Source organism: Hyla sarda, chromosome 10 (genome assembly GCF_029499605.1).
Source record: "Hyla sarda isolate aHylSar1 chromosome 10, aHylSar1.hap1, whole genome shotgun sequence".
Lineage (NCBI taxonomy): Eukaryota > Metazoa > Chordata > Amphibia > Anura > Hylidae > Hyla > Hyla sarda.
In genome coordinates this window covers 7,189,997-7,216,409 of record NC_079198.1, presented here as the reverse complement: position 1 = coordinate 7,216,409, position 26,413 = coordinate 7,189,997, and the positions used below count along the sequence as shown (strand labels likewise).

The 26,413-nt window shown below is 42.8% G+C and overlaps 1 protein-coding gene across 5 annotated transcripts in view; it reads right to left on the bottom strand.

The window, feature by feature from the left end:
* Positions 1-4,659: 4,659 nt before the first annotated feature.
* LOC130293751 (von Willebrand factor-like) overlaps positions 4,660-26,413 on the bottom strand; it is a 35,696-nt gene continuing 13,942 nt past the window's right edge. For 3 of the 5 annotated variants that reach the window (XM_056542810.1, XM_056542811.1, XM_056542808.1), the window contains 2 exons: positions 24,789-24,833; positions 21,353-21,836 (listed from right to left, as the gene is read on the bottom strand). In XM_056542810.1, coding sequence (XP_056398785.1) covers positions 21,472-21,836; positions 24,789-24,833 — 410 coding nt within the window. In that variant the 3' untranslated portion in view covers positions 21,353-21,471. Of the gene's footprint in view, positions 5,281-6,534; positions 6,656-21,352; positions 21,837-24,788; positions 24,834-26,413 lie in introns of those variants that run through there. The other 2 variants (XM_056542809.1, XM_056542812.1) reach the window with 2 other exon arrangements.

Genomic DNA, 26,413 nt, shown 5'->3' with positions numbered 1-26,413 from the left:
CTAAAGAGGGTGGTTTAGTCAATGGCTGATCCAACATGTCACACAGTCAGAGGCTATATGCACAGCAGAGGTGAGTTATCATGTTAGGGTCCCATCCGATATGAGGCCACCTCCACGTGGTGGATGGGGGGGGACACATTTTGATCAAAAAGTGCGCTAAGAGCCTCCATTTTTTGACCTAGAGTGCTGTTGCAACTTTCTTGTTTGTACATTTTGTATTTGCCACAGCAGCGGGCACCTGTGTATTAGGTTGTTGTGCTGGCTATTTTTCCTTTTGTTAAGACAGAGATAGTAGATAAAAGCTCAAATAAAGAGTGTTTCACCAAGAGCTCCCAGCAGCATGTTAGCAAGTCAGAATGTAATGAAGTCAATCACCAGCCCGGAGGCTAGACTGGGCTGACACACCCAAGGAGCTATTAACTATTCCCTGAAAAGGGAACATAAAACTGTTCACACACAAGCAAACAAACAGCTGTGTGTGAACACAGACATGGACAGACATGACAGGCATCATGTCTCCTTATGTAGTTCCTCCTGTAAACTACGGCTGTCACGCCCCCTACCATAGACTTGCATTGAGGGGACGGGTCTATAACATCATGAGCTCTGGCGGCCACGCCCCCTCAATGCCCATAGACTTGCATTGAGGGGAGGGGTGTTACGTGATTAGGGGGCGGGGCTAAGACATCACAAGCTCCCGCCGCCGGCTCCAGCGTTTGGAACAGTCTGTTCCAAATGCTGAGCAGCGGAGTACCGCTTTAAAACACAGGTTAGGGCCAGAGCACCTGGAGGATAAGAACCACCCGACAGAACTTCAGGTAGTAAAGGTGTTCTGCTCCAGGACACCACAAAAACACCACACAGTATAGCGAAGTGTTGCCCGACTGTAAGGGCATGATGGAAATTATAGTTCTACAGAAGCTGGAGAGCCTCAGATTGGAGGCCACTGTGTAAAGACGAAGTAAAGTGACATAATGTGCGAAAGGAAAAGTAAAGAAAAAAAATATCCCAATGCCATCAGTGCCATCAGTGCCAGCGGTGCCATCAGTGCCATCAGTGCCATCAGTGCCAGCGGTGCCATCAGTGCCAGCGATGCCAGCAGTGCAATCAGTGCCAGCGGTGCCATCAGTGCCAGCGGTGCCAGCAGTGCAATCAGTGCCATCAGTGCCAGCGGTGCCAGCGGTGCCATCAGTGCCATGGAGGAAATAAAATAAAATGCCAATGACTCGGATGACTCGCGGCGTTTCGATCCTATTACATGATACGGACGATTTCCCAACATCTTGGGCTCATCCTCCTGTTCACACCTTTCCTTGTCCTCTTAATATCGAGCCCGGTGTTTACTAGGTAAATAAAATACCTTATTGTCCTTAGTTTTCCTTATATAAATGTTTTGTTTAAGCGGAAGAGACGTCTGCCCAGGCTGGGGATAGAGAAGGAACTAAAGGAGGTCTCCACCAGTCTTAGGAATCCCCCCAATAACCCTTCACAAGCTCAGACCATGATATGGATGAAGGTTTCTATGAGGTTTCAGATTAAATCCAGCAGTTGGGACCCCCGCTAATCCCATTGAGGCAATGCCCCTGTGGCGACCCAAGGGGGTCTACTGGGACTAGTGTTATGTCGCTGGGGTTGCAAGTGGCAAACAGTCTCAAGTAACTTTCCTTCAGGTCACACACAACCTTTTCATTGGAGGGTCTGCACTGGATGTAGTAGGTGCGCGGGTCTATCGGGGGGGGGGGGCACACCTTTGCAGCGTGGTTGTCAGCTGGAAGCCAGGGTGCCCCTAATGTTGTGGGTGCAGGTACCAGACACAGGGAGACGAGGAGGAGGGGCAAAACAATTTTACCTTAAAACAATTTGCAGATGTTACAGACAGTTTTTAATGCTCTCACTGGTGTCGTTTTGAAGAACTAGAAGTCATCCGAACCCCTAAACCCGTGGTGGGACATCACATAACCCCTCATTTTTGGCAACAGACCTGGCTCCAGGTTAATATAAGACCTTAGATGATGAAGTCACAGTGGGTAGACGTTGACAATCATACATCATGTTTACCCAGGTTATCCTGGGCCGTCTAAGCCAAGTGGGCCCCGACATCTGTACAATTTTCCCTTAGGCCAATGTTGACCCTTCTTGGTATCCTCTGAAGTTTTGGAGATAATTTCACCCAAGAATGGTCAAGTATTCCCAGTAACCTCCACATCCCGATCAACAAGGAGGGCTTCCATTCCTTAAAGGGGTACTCCGCCCCTAGACATCTTATCCCCTATCCCCAATCTCAGCTGCGGCACCCCAGACATCCGGTGCCCAGAGCAAACTTCGCTTCGTGCCGGATGACTGGCGATGCAGGAAGGAGGCTCGTGATGTCACGGCCACGCCCCACTTGTGACGTCACGACCATGCCCCCTTAATGCAAGTCTATAGGAGGGGGCGTGACAGCCCACTCCCATAGACTTGCATTGAGGGGGTGCGGCTGTTATGTCACGAGCCTCCAGCACTCCGGCACTGCACCTGACGCTCTAAATGAACACCGAGTGCAACAGGGAGATTGCGGGGGTCCCCAGCGGTGGGACCACCGCAAACAGACATCTTTTCCCCTATCCTTTGCATAGGGGATAAGATTTCTAGGGGTACCTGTCATATAACCATATTTTGTAAACTAACTCAGATTATATTCCCTAACTACTCCTAACACCCCTCCTTTCCGAGCTTTAAAAAGCTGTGAATCATACTTTTCCCCCTTGCTCCCATTGTATGAGCTCCCAGCAGGAGAAAGTGGGCGTTCCCCAGCAGACGTGACATCACTGAAGCCAGCGAGAGCTGTGCCTCCCCATACCCCGCATGCACTTCCTGAGTTTGGTCTCCTACCAGGCCGGAAGGAGACCAAACTAACTGTTTGACTTACGCAGGGAACAGAACAGAGCCACCTAGTGGCCATTTTTTTTTATCGCATTAAAATCATATAAAATGTTGAGAATTTTACCTGCAAGTAAATAGCAAAGAGTCTTATAATTACATAAGGAACAATATATTAAAAGTTTAATTTGGTGACAGGTACTTGGGTATCTCCGGCTCTCCCATAGAGATGCATGAGGGGAGTGTGTTGACCACTGCTTAGTGCGGAGAATGACAGTGTCATTGCACAGAGCAGAGATTGTGCAGGGCACCAAGAGAGCTGGGACCCAGGCAGTTATGTGCGCGGGTCCTTTTCTGATAAACAGGAGCCATGCACAGAACTCGCTGGGCGGCATACGGTTGCCTTGACAACTGTACTGCTCAGAGTGACTCGCGTCTTTCCACACTGATCTTTGCGCAACGGGTGAGCGACCAACGTTGAAGTTAGACTAAGGGGTGCTCTGCTGGAAAGCAATTTTTTTTAATCAACTGGTGCCAGAAAGTTAAACATATTTGTAATTTACTTCTATTTCAAAATCTTAATTCTTCCAGTACTAATCAGCTGCTGTATGCTCCACAGGAAGTTGTGTAGTTCTTTCCAGTCTGACCACAGTGCTCTCTGCTGACACCTCTGTCCATGTCAGGAACTGTCCAGAGCAAGTTAGGTTTTCTATGGGGATTTGCTCCTGCTCTGGACAGTTCCTTAAATGGACAGAGGTGTCAGCAGAGAGCACTGTGGTCAAACAGAAAGGAAGTTCAAAAAGAAGAGAACTTCCTGTGGAGCATACAGCAGCTGAAAAGTACTGGAAGGATTAATATTTTTAAATAGAAGTAATTTACAAATCTGTATAACTTTCTGGCACCAGTTGATAAAAAAAATATGTATATATATATATATATATATATATATATATATATATATATGTTTTCCATTGGAGTACCCCTTTAAGTCCTATAGAGAAGCTTGTGGGAAAACCCCAGAAAAAAAAAACCATATCCACAACTTGCTGCATTATGAGAATCACTGATTCTACGGAAGGAAAACATTTTTTTTCTATTTTATTATGGAATTTTAAGTGACGTTCAACCATAGAAAGCGTAAATAAAACACAGCTACAAAAAGCAGTGAAAAACATGGCACAAAAAATGCTGCATGCTTTTGCACTTTTTATTGCGGATGATTTAAAACAGGACACTTCAGATCAGAGGTAAAATCCAATTAACAGTGACACGATTGACGCGTTTTGGGTACGCCGACCCTTAAGAAAAAAAAAAAACAGGATACATCAAATCAGCAGTAAAATCCAAATAACAGCGACACGGTTGACGCGTTTCGGGTACGCCGACCCTTAAGGGTCTGCGTACCCGAAACGCATCAACCGTGTCGCTTTTATTTGGATTTTACTGCTGATTTGATGTATCCTGTTTTTTTTATTTTCTTTTGAAACAAACACACAAAAAGTAAAGAAAAAGTTACACATATGGCGTCCTCAGCGACACGGTTGACGCGTTTTGGGTACGCCTACCCTTAAGAAAAAAAAAACAGGATACATCAAATCAGCAGTAAAATCCAAATAAAAGATACACGGATGACGCGTTTCGGGGAGGGTCGGCGTACCCAAAACGCGTCAACCGTGTCGCTTTTATTTGGATTTTACTGCTGATTTGTTGTATCCTGTTTTTTTTTTTTTTTTTTCTTTTGAAACAAACACACAAAAAGTAAAGAAAGAGTTACACATATAGCGTCCTCAGTGACACGGTTGACGCGTTTCGGGTACGCCCACCCTTAAGAAAATTAAAATAAAAACAGGATACATCAAATTAGCTGTAAAATCCAAATAACAGCGACACGGTTGACGCGTTTCGGGTACGCCGAACGCGTCAACCGTGTAGCTTTTATTTGGATGTATCCTGTTTTTTTTCTATTTTCTTTTGAAACAAACACACAAAATCCAACTGTAAAGAAAAAGTTACACATGTGGCGTCCTCAGGGGGAGCTCCAGGGTTTTCCTATAATTTAGATCTTGGGACAATCCTCAGGCAGGACACATATCTTCTTCTCTTCATCCAGGAGCACGTACCCCGGTTTACACTGGCAGCCTATGTAACATTGTGCGATGCACATTTTGGGCTCATCGGGCCGACTGCTGCAGGTGGTGGGGCACGTGGTGCCGCATCCTGTGTACGTGGTGTTCCCGGTGCAAGTCGGACATTTCTCCTTCTCTACACATGAACCTTCCAGCTCCACTAATCCTTCCTTACAGAAGCAGCCGGACTTACAGATCTCAATGCAGGGCACCGGATTGGGCTGGGCGCAGGTCAGAGGACAGGCCGTCCCGCAGTCATTGAACACTTTGTCCGGTCCACAGTCTATAGCGGGGGCTGCAAAATAAATCAAAAGATGTGAGAAGAGGAGGAGATGGAAAAAAGACATTATATATAGGGACGTGCACACAAATACCTAAAAGGGGGCTTGATCCCCTGCCCTTCGATGCCCTATTATTACTTTGTGCCACGATTTGCGCAAATGCGTATTAGCTGTGTGCAGAGAGACCATAGAGCAGCACAAACACTGTTACAGGACCTTTAAAGGGGTACTCCGGTGGAAAACTTTTTTTTTTTTTTTTTAATCAACTGGTGCCAGAAAGTTAAACAGATTTGTAAATTACTTCTATTAAAAAATCTTAACCCTTCCAGTACTTATTAGCTGCTGAATACTGCAGGGGAAATTAATATTTACTTTTTGGAACACAGAGCTCTCTGCTGACATCACGAGCACAGTGCTCTCTGCTGACATCTCTGTCCATTTTAGGAACTGTCCAGAGTAGGAGAAAATCCCCATAGAAAACATATGCTGCTCTGGACAGTTCCTGAAATGGACAGAGGTGTCAGCAGAGAGCGCTGTGTTCCAAGAATTTCCTCTGATTTTTTAACAGAAGTAATTTACAAATCTGTTTAACTTTCTGGAGTTCCCGAGACAGGTGTCATCAGAGAGTACTTAGACAGAAAAAAAAAACTCAACTTCAGCAGCTCGTAAGTACTGAAGGAATTAAGATTTTTTAACAGAAGTAATTTACAAATCTGTTTAACTTTCTGGAGCCAGAAAGAGATACAACTTAATATATATATATATGCATGGAAACCTCACATTACTCTGCAGACTTGCTGTGAACGCTTTCAATGCATTCCTGTTTCTTTACACTAGGGGGAGCACTGGAGCCATTGGAGTTTTTTTTTTTTTTACCAGCACTAAATATTATAGGACGACAATCCAGGAGTCACATGATCACGAATAATTACATGACTATGGATGCAATGTCACTCTGACCCAGTCATAGCCCCGACTATGGGACACAGAGGACAGAGCAAGAATTAGCGCAATAAATAAATTAGACATATTTGCTCTTTTCTTTTTATTTTTTTTATTATAGATTCCAAAAATGCTGGTCGTGTCCTGTTTCCATAATTGTTTTGCGTTGCATTAATCGTGGGCGTAACTAGCGATCCAGGGGCAGCATAACTAAATCATGAATGGCCCCAGATATAGAACATATAAATAAGTGTTAATATAAACATAAAAACACACACGTGTGCAACATATAAATAGAGGAGACAGACTACTGCACCTATACATACACCAGGCGGTGCAGAGATGTTTCCCAGTGGCCCCTGCTATATGGTTCATTTTAGACTAAAAACTACTAAAAATGTGGTTACTGTTTGTCTTCATTTGCGCCAACATTGTACATGAAAGTTGGTGCAGTTTAACTGCAAATTAGCAGCATCTTATGCCACGCCCTACCTGTGATGTCACAATCACTTTCCATCTAAGACACACCCTACCTACATCACACCCGTTTTCCATCTAAGCCACACCCTAACTGTGACATCACAACTACTTTCCATCTAAGCCACACCCATCCTTTGACATTACACTCACATCGCATCTAAGGCCGGCCCACCTGTGACATCACACTCACTTTTCATCTAAGCCACACTTTTCCTGTGACATAACACCCAATTTCCTCTAGGCCACACCCCCTTCTAGCATAGTATGTCTAAAACCCAGAATAAATAGAATAAATATTTTTAAAAATATAAGTTATCCCCCCTCCTTTTCCCATTTAAATAAATAAATAAACATTTATTATTATTAATAATGATAATAATAATACTATAATAATTGCAATGTATAATAATAATAATAATAATACACAATGTATAATAATAATAATACACAATGTATAATAATAATAATACACAATGTAGAATACTCACTAGCATGTGGTAATTTATACGCACTGACCAGTATGAAGGCCGCACCTGCAGAACACAAAGGAACAGAAATCACATATCTGGCTTATTACCCGAAACATGATAAAAGGTCAGGATATGTCATATCATAAATATATATATACACGAATAACTGGAGGTTCATCTTTGTTGCAAACCAACAAGTATATACTAGAGCACCGCACATATAACAATTCAGTATATACTACAGCACTGCATACATAACAATTCCTGTATATACTAATACGTTGTATGTATAATAATTCCTGTATATACTAGTACATTGTATATAAAACAATTCCTGTATATACTAGTACATTGTATATATAACAATTCCTGTATATACTAGTACATTACATATATAACAATTCCTGTATATACTAGTACATTGTATATATAACAATTCCTGTATATGCTAGTACATTGTATATATAACAATTCCTGTATATACTAGTACATTGTATATATAACAATTCCTGTATATACTAGTACATTGTATATATAACAATTCCTGTATATACTAGTACATTGTATATATAACAATTCCTGTATATACTAGTACATTACATATATAACAATTCCTGTATATACTAGTACATTGTATATATAACAATTCCTGTATATACTAGTACATTGTATATATAACAATTCCTGTATATGCTAGTACATTGTATATATAACAATTCCTGTATATACTAATACATTGTATACATAACAATTCCTGTATATGAAGAGGTGGAGGGGAAGGAAGAGGAGGAGGAAGAGGCAGAGGACAAGGAATGAGAGGAGAGACATGGTGAGGACTAGGAATGAGAGGAGAGACATGCTGAGGACTAGGAATGAGAGGAGAGACATGCTGGGGACTAGGAATGAGAGGAGAGACATGCTGAGGACTAGGAATGAGAGGAGAGACATGCTGAGGACTAGGAATGAGAGGAGAGACATGCTGGGGACTAGGAATGAGAGGAGAGACATGCTGAGGACTAGGAATGAGAAGAGAGACATGCTGAGGACTAGGAATGAGAGGAGAGACATGCTGAGGACAAGGAATGAGAGGAGAGACATGCTGAGGACTAGGAATGAGAGGAGAGACATGCTGAGGATGAGGAATGAGAGGAGAGACATGCTGAGGACAAGGAATGAGAGGAGAGACATGGTGAGGACTAGGAATGAGAGGAGAGACATGCTGAGGACTAGGAATGAGAGGAGAGACATGCTGGGGACTAGGAATGAGAGGAGAGACATGCTGAGGACTAGGAATGAGAGGAGAGACATGCTGAGGACTAGGAATGAGAGGAGAGACATGCTGGGGACTAGGAATGAGAGGAGAGACATGCTGAGGACTAGGAATGAGAGGAGAGACATGCTGAGGATTAGGAATGAGAGGAGAGACATGCTGGGGACTAGGAATGAGAGGAGAGACATGCTGAGGATTAGGAATGAGAGGAGAGACATGCTGAGGACAAGGAATGAGAGGAGAGACATGCTGGGGACTAGGAATGAGAGGAGAGACATGCTGAGGACAAGGAATGAGAGGAGAGACATGGTGAGGATGAGGAATGAGAGGAGAGACATGCTGAGGACTAGGAATGAGAGGAGAGACATGCTGAGGACAAGGAATGAGAGGAGAGACATGCTGAGGACAAGGAATGAGAGGAGACACATGGTGAGGGCGAGGAATGAGAGGAGAGACATGCTGAGGACAAGGAATGAGAGGAGAGACATGGTGAGGGCGAGGAATGAGAGGAGAGACATGCTGAGGACAAGGAATGAGAGGAGAGACATGGTGAGGACAAGGAATGAGAGGAGAGACATGCTGAGGACAAGGAATGAGAGGAGAGACATGCTGGGGACTAGGAATGAGAGGAGAGACATGGTGAGGACAAGGAATGAGAGGAGAGACATGGCGAGGACAAGGAATGAGAGAAGAGGCATGCAGAGGACAAGGAATGAGAGGAGAGGCATGCTGAGGACAAGGAATGAGAGGAGAGACATGCTGGGGACTAGGAATGAGAGGAGAGACATGCTGAGGACTAGGAATGAGAGGAGAGACATGCTGAGGACTAGGAATGAGAGGAGAGACATGCTGAGGATTAGGAATGAGAGGAGGGACATGCTGAGGACTAGGAATGAGAGGAGGGACATGCTGAGGACTAGGAATGAGAGGAGAGACATGCTGAGGACGAGGAATGAGAGGAGAGACATGCTGAGGACCAGGAATGAGAGGAGAGACATGCTGAGGACTAGGAATGAGAGGAGAGACATGCTGAGGACTAGGAATGAGAGGAGAGACATTCTGAGGACGAGGAATGAGAGGAGAGACATGCTGAGGACTAGGAATGAGAGGAGAGACATGCTGAGGACTAGGAATGAGAGGAGGGACATGCTGAGGACTAGGAATGAGAGGAGACACATGCTGAGGACGAGGAATGAGAGGAGAGACATGCTGAGGACCAGGAATGAGAGGAGAGACATGCTGAGGACGAGGAATGAGAGGAGAGACATGCTGAGGACTAGGAATGAGAGGAGAGACATGCTGAGGACTAGGAATGAGAGGAGAGACATGCTGAGGATTAGGAATGAGGGGGGATACTGATGGAGATGAGTAGTAAGATGCTGAGGAAAAGAAAACATAGGAGAGACATGTTGGGGACTAAATTTGTAATGGAAGCCATGATGGGACTAGAAATGAAAGTATAACTATTCTGAGGACTGGAAATGAGATGGGGAGCCTTACTTGGGACCAGGAATGAGAGAGGAGCCATAATAGGGACTAGAAGTAAAGCAAAGTATTGGAAAAATAAAAGTTATTCAACATTTTCTGTAGATAAAAACTTATAAGTGTGCGTTCACACATACAGGATCCTGCGCAGATTTGATGCAGGATTTGTAACTGCCGATTAGAAGCGGTGCTCAGTCATTTAGTTTACACTGACATCAGCAGCAGAAAATCCTGCGCATCAAATCTGCGTACGTGAGAACGTATCCTAAAGGTGAAAATCTTCTCTACACATAAAGGACAGAAATAAGAGATTAATAAATACGACAACTCACTCAGAGATCCCAACAGCAGCAGCGAGATGGGCGTCATGTCTCCTTATGTAATTCTTCCTGTAAAAGACTAAATACAATCAGTTAATTCAGGATTAACTGGACTGAGATCTGTGCAGGGTTTGTTACAGTGTGTCAGCGATTATTTCTGTCTGGATCCGTGTTGTAGCTGAGGTGAAGCGGACACTTACCTGTGTGATCTGCTCTTCTGCTGATCCCGGGCTCTGGATCTGCAGCATTATATATGATGGGGTGCGTGCTTTCCAGGATCTTGCAACATTTTCTTGCATTAAAACCTGTGTTTTGTTTCCGACTATACATTGAGCCATAAAATGTCAACATGTACGATTGTGTAATACTTCCTTATGCTTTAGGGCTGAAGTCGGAGCCAATGATAACGTCACCCATGGGATGAATTATATATATATACTGATGTATGTGCCAGGTTACATTACACCTGCAGAAGTGGCGTCTACTCTTCGCATTGTCTCCGTTCTGTGGTAACATGAAAACACCTTGATAGATTTGTCTAAAATTTTACATAACAACCCTATTAATCTTGTCTGAAACCGGTCAAGCAGAAGGAGATGACTTCCACCTTGATACGTTATAGATAGTATATCCTGAGTTTGTCCTAAAGAGTTAAAGATGAAGTCTGTATTGGAAATGATGTTAAAGACTAACATGTGGGTCAAAAATGGCTTATTGGGAAGTTACCAGTATAGTTTATGGACCAGGACAGGTACCTCAGAACCAGCGGTATGTGTCAACTTTGAAAAATATGGAAAATGGATGTGATCTGTTAGACCTGTTACACGTACTTGGCCATCAGGCAATGTCTCTATCGGATCTGTTACACGTACTTGGCAGTGATGCAATGTCTCCATAGTATCTGTTACATGTACTTGGCAGTCAGGCAATGTCTCCATAGTATCTGTTACACGTACTTGGCAGTCAGGCAATGTCTCTATCGGATCTGTTACACGTACTTGGCAGTCAGGCAATGTCTCCATAGTATCTGTTACATGTACTTGGCAGTCAGGCAATGTCTCTATCAGATCTGTTACACGTACTTGGCAGTCAGGCAATGTCTATCGGATCTGTTACACGTACTTGGCAGTCAGGCAATGTCTCTATCGGGTCTGTTACACGTACTTGGCAGTCAGGCAATGTCTATCGGATCTGTTACACGTACTTGGCAGTCAGGCAATGTCTCTATCGGATCTGTTACACGTACTTGGCAGTCAGGCAATGTCTCTATCGGATCTGTTACACGTACTTGGCAGTCAGGCAATGTCTATCGGATCTGTTACACGTACTTGGCAGTCAGGCAATGTCTATCGGATCTGTTACACGTACTTGGCAGTCAGGCAATGTCTCTATCGGATCTGTTACACGTACTTGGCAGTCAGGCAATGTCTCTATCGGATCTGTTACACGTACTTGGCAGTCAGGTAATGTCTATCAGATCTGTTATACGTACTTGGCAGTCAGGCAATGTCTATCGGATCTGTTACATGTACTTGGCAGTCAGGCAATGCCTCTATCGGATCTGTTACATGTACTTGGCAGTCAGAAATGTCTCCATCGTATCTGTTACACGTACTTGGCAGTCAGGCAATGTCCCTCTCGGACCTGTTACACGTACTTGGCAGTCAGGCAATGTCTCTATCAGATCTGTTACATGTATTTGGCAGTCAGGCAATGTCTCTATCGGATCTGTTACACGTACTTGGCAATCAGGCAATGCCTCTATCGGATCTGTTACATGTACTTAGCAGTCAGAAAATGTCTCCATCGTATCTGTTACACGTACTTGGCAGTCAGGCAATGTCTCTCTCGGACCTGTTACAAGTACTTGGCAGTCAGGCAATGTCTCTATCGGATCTGTTACACATACTTGGCAGTCATAAAATGTCTCTATCGGATCTGTTACATGTACTTGGCAGTCAGAAAATGTCTCCATCGGATCTGTTACACGTACTTGGCAGTCAGGCAATGTCTCTATCGGATCTGTTACATGCACTTGGCAGTCAGGTAATGTCTCTATTGGATCTGTTACATGCACTTGGCAGTCAGGTAATGTCTATCGGACCTGTTACACGTACTTGGCAGTCAGGCAATGTCTCTCTCGGACCTGTTACACATATTTGGCAGTCTTAGTACTTATGATTTATGCTGGGTGATCTGTATTCAAATTGTGGCTTTAATGTGGAGCCCAACAATACCCACGCCCCTATATATTTACAGTCAAGCAATGTCTCTATCTACTTGGCAGTTAGGCAATGTCTCTCTCGGACCTGTTACACATACTTGGCAGTCAGGCAATGTCTCTCTCGGATCTGTTACACGTACTTGGCAGTCGGGCAATGTCTCTATTAGATCTAGAATCCAAGAAGGAAAAGGAAATCCAGCTCCCCCGAAAAATATAGAATAATGGTATGAAAACACAAAAAATGTATTTCATGCTTTAAAAATCAATGAGATGGTGAGAATTAAAAGCATAGATGAAACGCCTTTGGCAGTTGGCAGTCAGGAAATGTCTCTCTTGGACCTGTTACACGTACTTGGCAGTCAGGCAATGTCTATCGGATCTGTTACACGTACTTGGCAGTCAGGCAATGTCTCTATCGGATCTGTTACACGTACTTGGCAGTCAGGCAATGTCTCTATCGGATCTGTTACACGTACTTGGCAGTCAGGTAATGTCTATCAGATCTGTTATACGTACTTGGCAGTCAGGCAATGTCTATCGGATCTGTTACATGTACTTGGCAGTCAGGCAATGCCTCTATCGGATCTGTTACATGTACTTGGCAGTCAGAAATTTCTCCATCGTATCTGTTACACGTACTTGGCAGTCAGGCAATGTCTCTATCAGATCTGTTACACGTACTTGGCAGTCAGGCAATGTCTCTATTGGATCTGTTACACGTACTTGGCAGTCAGGCAATGTCTCTCTCGGACCTGTTACACGTACTTGGCAGTCAGAAAATGTCTCTCTCGGACATGTTACACGTACTTGGCAGTCAGAAAATGTCTCTCTCGGACATGTTACACGTACTTTGCAGTCAGGCAATGTCTTTCTTGGACATGTTACACGTACTTGGCAGTTGGGCAATGTGTCATGTTCAAGGACTCAGTTTCTGCTTATCCTGGCCATGGCGGTGATAATCCATAAGTCACAAGGACTAATACTACTTTGTGTGGTGGTGGATATTGGCCAAAGGGAATTTGCTGCAGAATAGAAGACATTGGGATTTATTTACTAAGAGTGGAGTTTTCTTTGTGGGTTTTGATTACCAACAGGTATTTTCACAAGGTATTTACTAATGTTTCCCTACATTTTGCACTTTTCCCAATGGTTTGCTGCTCTGATCTGTCGGGTTTTCCTCGGCTCAAATCCACCATAATTTCTGTGGAAACCTTAGTAAATATGTTGGGATTTTTCAAAACTGTCGGTGACACGCCCCTGTTGTCAGAAACACGCCACTTTCTCCTGTGACCACGCCCCCCTTTTTGGGATTTCATGTGAAATGGAGGGTTTTGGCTTTTCTGGTCCCAAATTGTGTCGCACACAATTTGGGTGCAGAAGCCGAGAAAAAATAGTCAGAATGTCGTTAGTAAATAAACCCCATAATATTTACTCCGGGTTTCAAGTTTGAAATATTACAATAATTATGGAAGAAGAAACTTATAAAACTACGAATAAAAGAAGAGGAGAGGTGTAATTCTTTGCAACGAGAAAGTTTTGGCTAATCTGAATATATATGAAATGAAATATAATTTTCTATTGATAAATATACAATAAAGATGATTCAAAGTGAATCTATTGTTTTTACCATAAACCATGAGCTCGGTCATTATTGATAGGTTTAGATTAGACTGAGAATAACTGAGCTCCTTACATTACGTATGTGAACGGACTGAGGTCGACTGTCCACCAAACCACTCGTCATAAATCCTTTATATAGCACCAACTTATTCTGCAGCGCTGTACAGAGCTTGTCCTCACTCCTTGTCTATATACCAAATTCACCTATCAGTAGGCGTTTTGGAGAAATCCCATGTAAATACAGGAGGAACAGACAAACTCTTTGAAGTACTTGTCCTTGGTGGGATTTGAACCCACAAACCCCAGCGCTGCTAAACTTTAGTGCTAACCACCGAGCCACATAGCGGATTACTCCATTAGAGGTTTACCCTGTGTTTTATGGATTTAGACACATTTAAAGGGGTACTCCACCCCTAGACATCTTCTCCCCTATCCAAAGGATAAGGGGATAAGATGTCTGATCGTGAAGGTTCCCGCAGCTGGGGACCCCCATGATCTTCCTGCTGCAGTCATCGTTCGTTTAGAGAGTCGGGTGAAGCGCCAGAGGCTCGTGATTTCGCGGCCGCGCCCTGCTTGTGATGTCACGGCCATGCCCCCTCAATGCAAGTCTATGGGAGGGGGCGTCACGCCCCCTCCCATAGACTTGCATTGAAGGGGGCATGGCCGTGACGTCACAAGCGGGGTCCGGTCATGACATCACGTGCCTCCGCCTCACATTGCCAGTCATCCGGCACGGAGTGAAGTTTGCTCCATTCACCGGATGTCTGTGGTTCCGCAGCTGAGATCGTGGGGGTCCCCAGAGGCAGTCAGACCCCCGCAATCAGACATCTTATCCCCTTATCCTTTTGATAGGGGATAAGATGTCTAGGGGGCAGAGTACCTCTTGTTGTGGGATGTGGGAGTTATAATAAGGGGCTTTCTTTAAAGGGGGGGTTTAGGTAATAGGGGGAACGTATCCAAAGTCCCTCAAGTCATATCCCAATGCCATCAGTGCCATCAGTGCCATCAGTGCCATGGAGGAAATAAAATAAAATGCCAATGACTCGGATGACTCGCGGCGTTTCGATCCTATTACATGATACGGACGATTTCCCAACATCTTGGGCTCATCCTCCTGTTCACACCTTTCCTTGTCCTCTTAATATCGAGCCCGGTGTTTACTAGGTAAATAAAATACCTTATTGTCTTTAGTTTTCCTTATATAAATGTTTTGTTTAAGCGGAAGAGACGTCTGCCCAGGCTGGGGATAGAGAAGGAACTAAAGGAGGTCTCCACCAGTCTTAGGAATCCCCCCAATAACCCTTCACAAGCTCAGACCATGATATGGATGAAGGTTTCTATGAGGTTTCAGAATAAATCCAGCAGTTGGGGCCCCCACTAATCCCATTGAGGCAATGCCACCCCTCATCCTTGGCACCAGACCTGGCTCCAGGTTCATGTAAGACCTTAAAGGGGTACTCCGCTGGAAAACATTTTTTTTTTTTTATCAACTTGTGCCAGAAAGTTAAGAAGATTTGTAATTTACTGTAAAAATCTTAACCCTTCCGGTACCTATCAGCTGCTGTATGACCAACAGGAAGTTCTTTTCTTTTTTGAATTTCTTTTCAGTCTGACCACAGTGCTCTCTGCTGACACCTCTGTCCGTGTCAGGAACTGTCCAGAGCAGGAGAGGTTTGCTATGGGGATTTGCTCCTACGCTGGACAGTTCCTGACACGGACAGAGGTGTCAGCAGAGAGCACTGTGGTCAGACTGAAAAGAACTTCACAACTTCCCGTGGAGCATACAGCAGCTGATAAGTACTGGAAGGATTAAGATTTTTAAACAGAAGTAATTTACAAATCTGTTTCACTTTCTGGCACCAGTTGATTTAAAAAAAAAAAAAAAATTCCTCCGGAGTACCCCTTTAAAATTGTCCTCTTCTGACCCCTATAACTTTTTATTTTTCCGCATACAGGGATGTATGAGGGTCATTTTTTTTAAACCGTGATTTGTAGTTTTCGTCTGTACCATTTTTGTTTTGATGGGACTTTTTGATCCCTTTTTATAGATTTTTTTTATGGTATATGAAGTGACCAAAAATGCGCAGTTCCGGCTCTCAACACCCCCTCCATGTATCTCTATAGAAGAGCCTGGAGATACACGAGTACATTACTTGTATATATCCAAGTTAGGGTTAGTAACCTACCCTTAAGCCTATCCCTAAAGTGTAACCCCTTACCTTATACTCTGCCATCCCTAAATTCAACATCGCACTAGGTGGGCAGGAATGGCGCATTTCCCAGCGGTCCTAGAGCCGCTGAATCAATGTCTGCCCAGAAAATTCCACCCGTTTCCGGTCGTGTGGTGAACATGGCCTAGGCGACTCGGCACAAGAAAGCCTCAGGTGTGGCCCAGGTTAAAGGGGTACACCACCCCTAGACATCTTAACCCCTATCCAAAGGATAGAGGATAAAATGTCTGATTGCGGGGGTCCTGCCGCTGGTGACCTACATGATCTCCCTGCTGCACCCGACATTCGTTTAGAGCATCGGAAGCAGCGCCAGAGGCTTGTGACATCATGGCCGCATGCCGCTTATGATGCCACGCCCCCTCAATGCAAGTCTATGGGAGGGGGCGTGACGTCCGTCACGCCCCCTCCCATAGACTTGCGTTGAGGGGGTGTGGTCGTGACGGCACGAGCGTGGCGTGGCCGTGACATCACAAGCCTCCGCCCCACGTTGCCAGTCATCTGGCATGGAGCAAAGTTTCGCTCCGTGCACCGGATGTCTGGGGTGCCGCAGCCGAGATTGGGGATAGGGGATAAGATGTCTAGGGGCGGAGTACCCCTTTAAGCTCACCTTTACCTTAAAAGGCCGTAACTTCACCAGCGCTATCCCAAGACAAGTTTCCTGGCCAGTTAGTCCCACTTTTACCCAACGGGTAAACAGTTTACCCAAACGGTGAAAAGAAGTGGAAGCCTTTGGGAGAGACAAATTCTACAGCCCCCATTACAACGAAGAACTAGATACCTAATCCTACAGACCAGGCCTAGATAGTAACCGATAGAACATTCGGGGATGGCCTTGTGAATACGGCCCTAACCGTAAGTGAGTAGGGATCCTTGCACATGTTCACAATGGAACATTCTTGTCAGCATCCTCAGATTAATAGGACATCAGCTTGTACTACACCAAAGTAGAACCACAGGTACAAGCAAAACTCTCTCAAGGACAGCTATCACTAGGACAAATACATGCTATCTACCGAAGTCAAAGTGTATTCTAAAGAACTTTACAAAAATCACAACGCAACGTTACCAAAGTATTTGTACTGTACTGTTTCAAGAAGAAAGTAGTTGTTTTCCATAAACCCTGGCTTTTGAGGTTTTATTTCCGGGGGGCCTTGTGTTAGGAATAGAGCTTTATTGTAATATGGATTTGTGGTAATCTTCATAGTGACAATGCCCCACTCCAGCCACGTGAGACTACAAGCCTCATTATTCACTTACAATACAGTCAATGTGCACAACCCTATTTATGGCGTCACGAACAGGACATATTACCTCACCCCATCACCATAGAATCTCCTGTGACCACTTCATATGGCAACAAGGACTCAAATGGTAGTCCCCTAAACAGGAAGTGAAGGGGTTGCTAAGCAACAGGGACAAAACAAGACATATGAATAGATTCTGTAATAGTATACAAGGCTGCATATACCGGTGTTTAGAATTACTACAGAGAGAGGCCGAGGTACAGAGAACACCATGTCTGGTCAGAAGCATTTTATTGGTCACATGATGTTCCACATCTAATCAGTACATAGTATGTGTTGCTATGGTGACAGGTATTTGAAGTACTTATGCTGTATCCCATAGCAACGGTTATCTGGGTGGTTTATTATCGGATTACATAGTGACTAATGGGGGAGGATATGAGGGGGGCACCATAGACAATAAAGGGGTCTCCACCACAAAAGGGAAGAAGGATAACAAGAGTCTCCTCCCCTCGTCATGTGACCTCTGGGGGTCTTGTAGTTTTGGTGGCCGCTGACTGCTTGTTGGAAACCATGAGCACTAGTAAAGAGGTTGAGCGTCAGACTTTTTAGGGCACACAAGGTCGGGGCGGTGGGGAGGTCGGCCATCTTAGTAGCAGATCTCCTGATCCTTTATCTTGCAGGTGAAGAAGGATCCGGAGGCTTCGCAGGTGGTGGACTCGGGGCAGGCCTCCTTTTTGCAGCACACTTTGCCGTCCTTACAGGTGCACTTCGTATTACAGGCCGCTTCTTTCCAGAAATCTTCTTTAGCAAACTTTCCTGTGAAAAAGAAGGACTTTGAGAACTGTCTCACCCTGTATGTAAATTGTCCACACATAGTCATTGGGGGGGGGGGGGGGGGTGCGGGGGCACCTTTAACAGGTAGTCACAATCTCCAGGGCAGTAATCACACCTATTGGCCTGGCCAACACCATTGTTCCATTGGTGGATAAAATGTCTGATCGCAGGGGTCCTGCCGCTGGGGAACCCCATGATCTCCGGGTTGGCACCCCAGTCATCTGGTGCACGAAGTGAACTCCGCTCCATGCCGGATGACTGGCGACTACTGCCACCACGCCACCTCCATTCACATCTATGGGAGGAGGCGTGACGGCTACGTAGTAGCCGTCACGCCCCCTCCCATAGATGTGAATGGAGGGGGCGTGGTGTTATGTAACAAACACGGAAGCTTTAAGCTTCCGTGTTCCGTACGCCGCCGCTGCCGGCCCGGCTGCCGCGACCCCCACGATCAGACATCTTATCCCGTCTCCTTTGGATAGGGGATGAGATATTTTTCGGTGGAGTACCCCTTTAATGTATAATTCAGCGTGTTCATTCGAATAATTTTTTTTTTAATGTTTACATTTATTGTTATATATGTTACATTTTTAATTATTGGTTGGTTAAACATTTATTTACATGTCCTTTGTAAAAATATATTTTTTTTACACTTATAATACATTTATTGTGTTTTTCCCCTGCGCTAATATGATTTTTTTTTCACAGTTTAAAATTCTGGCGCTGAAGCCTCTTGACTTAAATTACTTCTATTAAAAAATCTTAATCCTTCCAGTACTTATTAGCTGCTGAATACTACAGAGGAAATGGTTTTCTTTTTGGAGCACAGTGCTCTCTGCTGACATCTCTGTCCATTTTAAGAACTGTCCAGAGTAGGAGAAAATACCCATAGCAAACATATGCTGCTCTGGACAGTTCCTAAAATGGACAGAGATGTCAGCAGAGAGCACTTTGCTCGGGATGTCAGCAGAGAGCTCTGTGTTCCAAAAAGAAAACCATTTCCTCTGTAGTATTCAGCAGCTACTAAGTACTTGAAGGATTAAGATTTTTTAATAGAAGTAATTTACAAATCTGTTTAACTTTCTGGCACCAGTTGATATAAAAAAAAAAAAAAAAAAAAGTTTTCCACGGGAGTACCCCTTTAAGAACTGTCCAGAGTAGGAGAAAATCCCAATAGAAAACATATGCTGCTCTGGACAGTTCCTAAAATGGACAGATATGTCAGCAGAGAGCACTGTGGTCATGATGTCAGCAGAGAGCTCTGTGTTCCAGAAAGAAAATAATTTCCTCTGTAGTATTCAGCAGCTAATAAGAACTGGAAGGATTAAGATTTTTTAATAGAGTAATTCATTTACAAATCTGTTTAACTTTCTGGCACCAGATGATTTAAAAAAAAAAAAAAAGTTTTCCACCGTAGTACCCCTTTAAGAGTGCAATTCTAATTTTATTGAACAAACTTTCTAATGATAACAGGATTTTTTTGAAGCATAAAAAACTTACAATGCGCTGCTCTAAAATATAAGTTTTAAAACACTTTATAGGTTGTAAAGAACTGAAAATTGTCATTTGTTGTGTTTGCAGCATTTACTGAAATCAAAAGCGATTTACATCAAACTTTTAACAACCTTTTAACTTTTTAAAAAGAAAGGAGAAGCGGGGATGGATCCCCGATCCTGATAAAACGAAGACCGAGCAGCTAGTGAGACACTGAACCGTAAGTGTAAAAGTAAAATGGTGAGAAAGACAAAAGAACTAGCGCTCAAGGTCTATAAATATACGGCCCACGTAATATTGACCACTGCTTAGTGCGGAGAATGACAGTGTCATTGCACAGAGATTGTGCAGGGCACCAAGAGAGCTGGGCCCCGGGCAGTCCTTTTCTGATAAACAGGAACCATGCACAGAACTCGCTGGGCGGCATACGGTTGCCTTGACAACTGTGCTTCCCAGAGTGACCCGCGTCTCTCCACACTGATCTTTGCGCAACGGGTGGAAGACCAACGCTGGAGTTACACTTTAAAGGGGTGCTCTGCTGGAAAACATTTTGTTTTTTAATCAACTGGTGCCAGAAAGTTAAACAGATTTGTAATTTACTTCTATTTCAAAATCTTAATCCTTCCAGTACTTATCAGCTGCTGTATGCTCCACAGGAAGTTGTGTAGTTCTTTCCAGTCTGACCACAGTGCTCTCTGCTGACACCTCTCACCATGTCAGGAACTGTCCAGAGCAGGAGAGGTTTGCTATGGGGATTTGCTCCTACTCTGGACAGTTCCTAAAATGGACAGAGGTGTCAGCAGAGAGCACTGTGGTCAGACAGAAAGGAAGTTCAAAAAGAAAAGAACTTCCCGTGGAGCAGACAGCAGCTGATAAGTACTGGAAGGATTACGATTTTTTACAAATCTGTATAACTTTCGGGCACCAGTTGATTAAAAAAAAAAAAAAGAATATATGTATATATATATATATATATATATATATAGATAGATAGATAGATATATATATATATATATATATATATATATATATATATATATATATATGTGTGTGTTTTCCATTGGAGTTCCCCTTTAAGTCCTATAGAGAAGCTTGTGGAAAAACACCTGAAAAAAAAAACATCCACAACTTGCTGCATTGTGAAAAGAACATCACTGATTCTACGAAAGAAAAACATATATATATGCATATTTTTTTTTCAATTTTATTATGGACTTTTAAGTGACATTCAACCATAGAAAGTGTTAAAAAAAAAAAAACACAGTTACAAAAAGCAGTGAAAAACGTCACAAAAAATGCTGCAGGTTTTTGCACTGTTTATTGCGGATGATTTAAAACAGGACACATCAGATCAGCAGTAAAAGCCAAATAAAAGCAACACGGTTGAAGCGTTTCGGGTACGCCGACCCTTAAGGGTCGGCGTACCCGAAACGCGTCAACCGTGTTGCTTTTATTTGGATTTTACTGCTAATTTGATGTATCCTGTTTTTATTTTATTTTGAAACAAAAACACAAAATCCGACCGTAGAGTAAAGAAAAAGTTACACATGTGGCGTCCTCAGGGGGAGCTCCAGGGTTTTCCTATAATTCAGTCCTTGGGACAATCCTCAGGCAGGACACATATCTTCTTCTCTTCATCCAGGAGCACGTACCCCGGTTTACACTGGCAGCCTATGTAACATTGTGCGGTGCACCTTATGGGCTCATCGGGCCGACTTCTGCAGGTGGTGAGGCACGTGGTGCCGCATCCTGTGTACGTGGTGTTCCCGGTGCAGGACTCACATTTCTCCTTCTCTACACATGAATCTTCCAGCTCCACTAATCCTTCCTTACAGAAGCAGCCGGACTTACAGATCTTAATGCAGGGCACCGGTTTGGTGTGGGTGCAGTTCAGAGGACAGGCCGTCCCGCAGTCTTTGAACACTTTGTCCGGTCCACAGTCTATAGCGGGGGCTGCAAAATAAATAAAAAAAATGTGAGAAGAGGAGGAGATGGAAAAAATACTTTACCGTATATACTCGAGTATAAGCTGAGTTTTTCAGCACGATTTTTTGTGCTGAAACTCCCCCCTCGGCTTAGACTCGAGTGAACAAAAACTTAGCTGGCCTTGCTGTGAGGGAATGGGCCAGGCCATCCATCTTCGGCCATCTATGCTGCAGGGACCGTCCGGTGGGGAGGGTTAGTCGTTCCGGGCTGTCCATCCATCTTCACCGCTCCCGGCCAGCCCCGAACTAGTGATGCTGCATTGACGCCACCGCCCAGGGACGTTCATGCGCAGGGACGTCATAGACGTCTGCTGTGCACGGATGTCCCTGCGCATCGTCGTCAATGCAACGTCCCTAGTCCGTGGCTGGCTGGGAGCGGAGAAGAGGGCCTCCCGGTGAAGATGGATGGACAGCCCGGAACGACTAACCCTCCCCACCGGACGGTCCCTGCAGCATAGGGGGCCAAAGCTGGACAGCCCGTACCAGCTTACCCTTCCTTCCCACCGAGAAAGCAACAACTGGGGAGGTGAGTAGAAAACAAAAGGGGGGTCTGGATGATGATGAAGGGATTGACAGACGGTGATGATGAAGGGGGGGGGATGATGACGAGGGTGATAATGACATTATGATGATCACGGGGTGATAATGACAGGGTGATGATGATGAGGGTGATAATGACGAGGGGATGATGACGAGGGGGATGATGACGAGGGGGATTATGACGGGGTGGTGATGACGGGAGTGATGATGACGGGAGTCTGGATGATGACAGGGGGGATGATGACAGGGGGGATAATGACAAGGGTGATGATGACGGGAGTCTGGATGATGACAGGGGGGATGATGACAGGGGGGATAATGACAGGGTGATGATGACGGGGGTCTGGATGATGACAGGGGGGGATGATGACATGGGGGATGATGTATTTCGCTCCCTAGGCTTATAGTCGAGTCAATAACTTTTCCTAGGTTTTTGGGGTGAAATTAGGAGTCTCGGCTTATATTCGGAATGGCTAATACTCGAGTATATACGGTATATACAGGGACATGCAAACATAGACCTAAAAGGGGGCTTGATCCCCTGCCCTTTGATGCCCTATTATTGCATTGTGCCATGATTTGCGCAAATGCTGCAGGTTGCAATAATGGAAATGTTGTCCTATAGCTGTGTGGGCTGCACAGAGACCAAAGAGCAGCACAAACACTGTTACAGGACCTTTAAAGGGGTACTCGAGTGGAAAACGTTTTTTTTCTTTTTTTAATCAACTGGTGCCAGAAAGTTAAACAGATTTGTAGATTACTTCTATTAAAAAATCTTTCCCCTTCCAGTACTTTTTAGCAGCTGTATACTACAGAGGAAATTCTTTTCTTTTTTAATTTCTTTTTTGTCTTGTCCACAGCGCTCTCTGCTGACAACTGATGTCCGAATCAGGAACTGTCCAGAGCAGGAGAAAATCCCCATTACAAACCTATGCTGCTCTGGACAGTTCCTGAGACGGACAGAGGTGTCAGCAGAGAGCACTGTGGACAAGACAAAAAAGAAATTGAAAAAGAAAAGAACTTCCCCTGTAGCATACAGCTGCTAAAAAGTACTGGAAGGATTAAGATTTTTTAATAGAAGTAATTTACAAATCTGTTTAACTTTCTGGCACCAGTTGATTTAAACAAAAAAAAAAACGTTTTCCATTGGAGTACCCCTTTAAGGACCTTTCAGGACCTAGTACACAGAGGAAGAGGAGGTAAACGGGGGAATATGAAGGGAGCGGGTAAGGTGTAGAAACCAATGTATGTGGGGGTGGTGAGGTCATAGTGAGCAGTATATAGGGGGGATAGGGAGCAGTATATGTGTGTGACATAGGGAGCAGTATATAGGGGGGATAGGGAGCAGTATATGTGTGTGACATAGTGAGCAGTATATAGGGGGGATAGGGAGCAGTATATGTGTGTGACATAGGGAGCAGTATATAGGGATAGAGAGATGTTGCAAAACTACAACTCCCAGCATGCCCGGACAGCCAACAGCTGTCCGAGCATGCTAGGAGTTGTAGTTTTGCAACATCTGGAGGTCCGCAGGTTGGAGACCACTGATATAGAGGATATAAGGAGCAGTACTGTATATAGAGGGGCAGTGTGTGTGGAGGGGGGAGGCTGTTTGGATTAATTTGGGGTCAGTATCTAAAGATTGACATAATGCACACAGTGAAGTGCCCTTTTTTTTAACGTCCCTGATTATATATAAAAGAGACGTACAGTTACATAAGGCAGGACTTTCTGGGACTCATATAGGGTGTATATTATTATTATACCATGGTGGTCTACACCGTGGAGACAATTTTATTTTACCAACAGTTGTTCTAAAAGGCAAAAATATAAATAAATAAATATGTATGACGAAAGTTCAGTACGGAGATATTTTAATAGTGTGAAAGCAGCCTAAGCCACACCCTAACTGTGACATCATAACTTCTTTCCTTCTAAGCCACACCCTAACTGTGACATCATAACTACTTTCCATCTAAGCCACGCCCTAACTGTGACATCATAACTACTTTCCATCGAAGCCACGCCCTTCCTATGACATTACACTCACATCCCATCTAAGGCCGGCCCACTTGTGACATCACACCCACTTTTCATCTAAGCTCTTTCTGTGACATAACACCCAATTTCCTCTAAGCCACACCCCCTTCTAGCATAGTATGTCTAAAACCCAGAATAAATAGAATAAATATTTTTAAAAATATAAGTCATCCCCCCTCTCCTTTTCCAATTTAAAATAAATAAATAAATAAACATACATTATTATTATTAATTATTAATGATAATAATAATAATACAATAATAATTGCAATGTATAATAATAATAATAATAATACACAATGTATAATAATAATAATAATACACAATGTAGAATACTCACTAGTTGGTGGTAATTTATACGCACTGACCAGTATGAAGGCCGCACCTGCAGAACACAAAGGAACAGAAATCACATATCTGGCTTATTACCCGAAACATGATAAAAGGTCAGGATATGTCATATTATTCTACATTCATATATATATATACTTGAAATAACTGAAGTTTCATCTTTTTTGCAAACCTACAAGTATATACTAGAGCACCGCACATATAACAATTCAGTATATACTACAGCACTGCATACATAACAATTCCTGTATATACTAGTACATTGTATATATAACAATATCTGTATATACTAGTACATTGTATATATAACAATTCCTGTATATACTAGTACATTGTATACATAACAATTCCTGTATATACTAGTACATTGTATATATAACAATTCCTGTATATACTAGTACATTGTATATATAACAATATCTGTATATACTAGTACATTGTATATATAACAATTCCTGTATATACTAGTACATTGTATATATAACAATTCCTGTATATACTAGTACATTGTATATATAACAATATCTGTATATACTAGTACATTGTATACATAACAATTCCTGTATATACTAGTACATTGTATATATAACAATATCTGTATATACTAGTACATTGTATACATAACAATTCCTGTATATACTAGTACATTGTATATATAACAATTCCTGTATATACTAGTACATTGTATATATAACAATTCCGGTATATAGTAGTACATTGTATATGTGACAATATCTGTATATACTAGTACATTGTGTATATAACAATTCCTGTATATACTAGTACATTGTATATATAACAATTCCTGTATATACTAGTACATTGTATACATAACAATTCCTGTATATACTAGTACATTGTATATATAACAATTCCTGTATATACTAGTACATTGTATATATAACAATATCTGTATATACTAGTACATTGTATATATAACAATTCCTGTATATACTAGTACATTGTATATATAACAATTCCTGTATATACTAGTACATTGTATATATAACAATATCTGTATATACTAGTACATTGTATATATAACAATTCCTGTATATACTAGTACATTGTATACATAACAATTCCTGTATATACTAGTACATTGTATATATAACAATATCTGTATATACTAGTACATTGTATACATAACAATTCCTGTATATACTAGTACATTGTATATATAACAATTCCGGTATATAGTAGTACATTGTATATATAACAATATCTGTATATACTAGTACATTGTATATATAACAATTCCTGTATATACTAGTACATTGTATACATAACAATTCCTGTATATACTAGTACATTGTATATATAACAATTCCTGTATATACTAGTACATTGTATACATAACAATATCTGTATATACTAGTACATTGTATATATAACAATTCCTGTATATACTAGTACATTGTATATATAACAATTCCTGTATATACCAGTACATTGTATATATAACAATATCTGTATATACTAGTACATTGTATACATAACAATTCCTGTATATACTAGTACATTGTATATATAACAATTCCTGTATATACCAGTACATTGTATATATAACAATATCTGTATATACTAGTACATTGTATACATAACAATTCCTGT